A 6,160-nucleotide genomic window follows, 5' to 3' on the forward strand; every position below is an offset into this window, starting at 1 on the left:
TTCTTAACAATTCTTGAATGAAATAATGAAAAATTGGTGTAAATATTAGTAATGAAATGCGGGATTGATGTCATTATCGGGGATATGAACGCTATTGGGCTGGTCAAAGTACGCGTGGAGTCCTTCGGACGCCCCATACTTCATTCCCATAATTCAATTCAAAATTGGCGTGATAAGTTGATCAAACAATTCTAACTTATGTCTTACAATAACATCTGTTAACTTAAACAAATATGTGTTAATTTTAAAAATATTGCCTTTAATGCTTGACCTTCCATCGTACTTTGATCATCCGAAAAAGAACCACAACAATTCTTTACAAAATACACATTTTTAAAAATGAGAGCTAATGAAATATATTTAGCAAAATATTTCATGATGAAAGTTTTAATGAAAAAAAATATTAGTATTAGAAAATTTAAAAATGCCGTTTATTTTGAAGTATGATAGTGCGATAAGGTAAAAGACACCGAACATTTATTTTCAAACATTGATTGATTGTTGCATTTTCACAACGTATTATATTAATAATGGGAATATTTTTTTCCAAAAACAAAATATATTAATATTATAATAACAAAAAAATAAATAAAAATGAAAGCAATGCTAAGAAACGACGCTTTTTGTTAAAAAGGAGAATTCTGTAAGTAAATATTGCATTAATTTTCCTGTTCATTGTTCTAAAGGTTAACTCATCACCTTTAAACAAGCCTAACCATTTTGATAGAAATATGACATTGTCATAAAATATTAAGGTTGAATTATAATTATATTAAAAGAAAAATAATTCATAGGAACATTTTACTGTCTGCATCCGACAAGCTCCAAACGTATCACATTGGAAATACTAAGGTGTTAGACAACAATGACAGTTTCCTAAGAAAACTACTCTCTGGTTAGCATGGTAACTGTTTAAAAAATGACTTAATTTTGAAGTTGACATGGTTACTATAAACATAACTGCATTCTACTAATACTTTTGAAACAGACTTCTAAACAACATTTCTGTTTCAGTTTTAAACCAAATTTAAAAAAGCCTTTGTGGTTAATTATTGGAATCAAAATATCCATTTTTGTAATCATTCATAGCATGTGACACTTTACCCATTAAAAAGACAACTTTACTATGGAAACATAACTGAGAAAAAAGCAGGAACTGTTCGTGCAGTATTTGAAAGTGCAGTTATTTCTTTTTGCATGAAGATTAGTCCTCTTTGCGCTAAAGTGTTCTTGGCTATTACAGGAATACAAAGAAAATCTTTGAGATAGTTCAATGAATGTTGCATGATATAGACACTGTAAAATTCTTAAATATATTGTCAAATTACACTTAGCTGAATTTGTAAAGTTCAATGCCTGTTTCTCCGAAGCTATCATGAGCCTGAAAATATAACAGAAAAAGTGTTGATTTCAATACACATAATGAACTACACGCATATCAAAAAGTGTTGATTTCAATACACATAATGAACTACACGCATATCATTATATTTGCCAATGTACATACAAAAGAATACATGTAGTGAACTATCCACTGACATTTGAAAGAGATAACTAAACTGATTACGTTTCAATCATTGGTATTTCTGGGTAAAATATTTAATATCTCGTAGCCACAACGACGTGAACACAACAAACTAAGGAAACAATGATATAGGAAGACCCGCTCGATATTAATGGTCATTGATATTCATTGTTTTATGTTTCAGATCACTGGTCAATACATACTGTCCATGTTTCTATTCATGGGCTGCTTCATCGGTACGATTCTCGCCGGGATTGGAGGCATGAATACCGACACGTATAGTATATATGACGACGAAGGAACAGGCTATGAGGACAAAGTAAAGCTCCTGGCTGGCATAACAATTGCCGGCTGCATTTTGGCTCTAGGTGTTAACATATTTGGCATGTTTCTTGTTTGCACGTATGGCATCTATTTTGGTGTTCGTATTCAAAATCGTCGAAGAGGTAGGACTGTGATAACGTTTGGAAATACAGGGACAGTGTCAACCACCAACCCTGCTTATGGGGGATCGGGTATGGGCGGGGTGGGTATGAATGCCAATACACAAAACATCCAGGAACAAAACAGACTGCTTCAGGAGCAACTGCGCCTTCAACAGGAGTTGATTAACACACAGCAACGAGCGCAAGGAGCCCAGTTTGGGTTTAACCCCCCACCACCGGCCAATTATCCGTCGGGCGGGACATATCCTGCACCCGACCCCGCATATCCCCCGGGACCACCACCGAGCTACGGGAACATTTAAGACGGCATTCGCCGGGCAGATTAATTGTTAAACTTTATGAAAAGAAAAATTAGAACTACAGAATAAATACAGCCTCTTGAACATTTCTCGTTATTCTACTTATTTACAAAGATGACTGCCTAAAAACGATCACTTTGTTAAATGTTTGGTTCCATAATTCCGTATGTCCTTGTCAGACCATAAAAGTCATTAATGCCGTTCAATGGAAATCCCATAGGTTTAATTAGTTAATATAAACTTTACATTTCTATGTATTAGAATTATTGTTTGTATTAATATTAACACAATTGCGTTCAAATTACTTAATACATATATGTAAGCTTGAATCTTTATCAACAGTGACGTTGTTTTAACAGATTGTCTCGATTGTGAGTCGCATGTGCTAATGGCAGACAGTTTATTTCGACTTATATATTATATAATGAGCAATGTCAACGTGTATGCATAGTTACAAACAATGTAGTACAAACGAGTATATATACAAAAATAACACAAAAAGTGAATACGTTACTATAAATTGGTGAACTAGTATAATCGTGATAATCTGTCTAAATCTGAGGATGAACATGTTTTACCATATCAACTTCTCGTACTTTAAGAGACTCTAACAAACATACATAATGTAATACGCTCAGTTGTATTATTTGATTACAGCATTTATAATATTAAATATTTAAATACAGACGGTCTTATATAATAGATATGGACCAAAGCCAGTCAGGGGTTGGCTTGAAACTCTGTAGAAACACTAGCTTAATCCTTATTATCTGAACAAAGTAATGAGTTGAATGTAGAGACGCATGATTGTAACGCATATCATGCTGGGAATGAAATTTCTGCATGTGTCAATATTGAATTTGAACGTTTGTTCTACATGAAACACTGGTATAAAGCCTGTATTGTATTACACATCAAATATTTCCAACAGTTATTGTAGGAACAACTGCGGCCATTGAAATAATATCACATGACGTAAGAGCTACGTATTAGAAATACAATTCTCTTTATTTCTTGCGAATCACATGTCAGTCAACGCATGGAACGCCAGTGCTTTTTAAGCGCTTTGATTTTAATATTCCACTTATCCATTGAAATCGAAAATGGACAATCGTATTGTTTCAACCTAAACTGTCTTGGTCATATTTTACCGATAATATGGTTCATTTGATAGTGTTTATCAAATGGACCATAATACCTGATAATCGGAATTAGCATTGTGATCGATATTGCTAAAAGGCCACACCAAATTGATGTATTGTTCGCATATTATGGTTTTATCGCAACATGGATTTTTGTGGTAAAGTTTTTTTTGAAAGCTGAAATATAATTAACAATATTCTTTCTGCGTGGTTCTAGTGTTTCCTGTACATGCAAGTGAAGGTGTTTTATGCTCTATATCAACCGGTTTAGCATTGGTTTTAATAAATTCAATCAAAATGGCGACTTCCGGTAACAACACTGTGATTCGAATTTTGGAAATTTAATTTTATTATTTCATTTCATTTTATTTATTTGTGGAATGAACGTGTCATGTACAAGTTATTATTATTATAAGAGAGTAATAAAAACAATATAACAATTAATGTTTAACATAGATCTATAAAATGTTTAGCAATTTATGAATGATATATTAAAATTATCACAAAAGAAGATATTGTCACAGGATAGTAATGATTTACATTTAAAATGGAGCAAACATTAAGACTGAGACATACATATATTCACAGGATACCACGTCCCTTAGGGTTTTACAATTTATTTCCAATGGGGTTAAATACAAAGTGTCAAATGTTAAAACATTGGCTCCATTTAAATATAACGGTTACCACAGATACACAGAAAATGGTTAACTAATGGGGGTTTTTCTAACAAATATGAAATATTAGAATTCTCATTGACAATAAATGTGTTGTGACCCTTCTCGAAGTCATTGTCCATCATTCCTTGCACAACAGATTCATAAATTAAGCATTTGTACTTGATACTGGTAGCTATACCATTGCGTAATTAGTATTTATTTTGTGACATTGTGAATGATCAACAGTGCCGCTTTTATTTGATACAAGTCTTAATACTCTTGACCAGAATTTGACCTTATGGCGCCAATGCTGTACTTAACAGGATTATGTTTCATTGTTTTGTCCGGCATGGTGTTTCAAAGTCATTATCGACCAGATACTGACAAAAACAACAATTGCGAACAAATATCTGGTCACAAAAACGATCAGTATAGAATGGAAACACTTGGCTGGTATTCATTACTGGTCTTAATTGGATCTAAAAACAATGCAGCTTATCGGATTGCTTGTTATTTAAAACTTACCAATACAGTGAATTAAGTCAATGATGTACGTGCCCATTTCACTGAAGTTGAATATTGAATACCACCATGCAGCAGCATCAAAACTGTTGTTAACAAAATATTATTTCCATCTCACCCATAATAAAGTGATTCACTTAAACCAGGGGCGGCACCTGTGGTTGGTTTACAGAGGGGGTATTTTATACAATGTGGCACATTTCGGCCCTTTATACTAATCTTAAAACAATAAGGTTCCCGTCTGCCCAATTCCATTGGGAGCCACATGTTTCAAAGCCTTTTTAAAAAAGCCTTTATTATAATTTCAAAACATATAACTTACTGCTCTTGAATACCGTTGTCTCCGATAAAAACATATAAAAAATATAGATTTTTTATTCTCATAGATCATTTAATTATTGAACCTTTTTTAAACATGTATATGTAGATTAAGCCTAGAATAGTAGAAATACTTACATTCATAGAGTTTTATTCCATTGAGAAGAATTTGTATTTATAGATATAAGTTGGTACATTGTTATAATGATCATGTAACTGGAGACTTTTATTTATATGTAGAATTTGACATATGTTATGGTCCAAAGCACCAATGCTATGATCAACGAAGAAAACTATTTGTTGTTGTTGCCGTCGTTGTTTTGTAAATTGTAGCTTGCTCGCCGAATGGGTATAACCCGATGGTGAGGGTAGTTAAGCTAACCGCCCCCCTCACACACACACACACACGCACGCACACATAAACACATGGACTACTTGTTTTACAGCATAACCTTGGATGAATAAAACCACTTCCTGACCTATATAGTATTCTGAACATACCCTTATACTTTTCATTACGGCAAGAACATGCCGTTGGATTTACTGTAGTATTCAAAACGAAATTTAATCAAGAAATTAAAACGTTTGTTTGTTTGATGCTTTGTAAAACATGCTAACCGGTTAATTATTAAACATCCCAAATCAATCGTATTAAATGTCTTAATACAGTTTCAAATGATGTGAAAGTGATTCGGGTAGACAAGTTGCTTCAAACATTTCCTTTAAGCAGGGTTATTTAGTTATAAGGAATGTTTATCATACTTAATTATTTTTTTTTTATAATTATCTTAAAAATATGGTGTATGCAGATATTGTGCTTACAAAAACGGATGAAATAATGTATGTATTCGAACATTTTTCCATTGTCTAATAGAGATTCAGTCCAAGATTGTATTCAAATGGGTTAAAGGGCGACTATGTTGAACATATTTTCTTCTTTATATAGATTATTTGGAAAAAAAATATTCTTCGCTCATCGCTCGCTTCAGATTTTATGAAGACTGATAAAAGTGTATCTGTGTTTTTCGCTCGTTCACTCCAATTTTGTCTAACGAAAATCCGATTTCTCGTTTGAGGTTTGATGTGTCAAGTTTGAGGGACATGGGTTCAGGCATTGACATGTTATCACACAGACAAGCTTTTTTCAATCAATGTCACTGTGACCTTGACGTTTGACCCGATGACCCCTAAAATGAAAGGGACTCAACTACAGGCCAGACACAACTCCAAGTCAGGTTTGAGGGCCATG

General features: G+C 33.2%; 1 protein-coding gene across 2 annotated transcripts in view; it reads left to right on the forward strand.

Moving 5' to 3' along the window:
• LOC128236071 (uncharacterized) overlaps positions 1–2,921 on the forward strand; it is a 6,891-nt gene extending 3,970 nt beyond the window's left edge. For both annotated transcript variants that reach the window (XM_052950890.1, XM_052950891.1), the window contains exon 5: positions 1,710–2,921. In XM_052950890.1, coding sequence (XP_052806850.1) covers positions 1,710–2,273 — 564 coding nt within the window. In that variant the 3' untranslated portion in view covers positions 2,274–2,921. The remainder of the gene's footprint in view (positions 1–1,709) is intronic.
• Positions 2,922–6,160: the final 3,239 nt, after the last annotated feature.

The sequence above is a fragment of the Mya arenaria genome, chromosome 5 (assembly GCF_026914265.1).
Source record: "Mya arenaria isolate MELC-2E11 chromosome 5, ASM2691426v1".
NCBI classification, from domain to species: Eukaryota; Metazoa; Mollusca; class Bivalvia; order Myida; family Myidae; genus Mya; species Mya arenaria.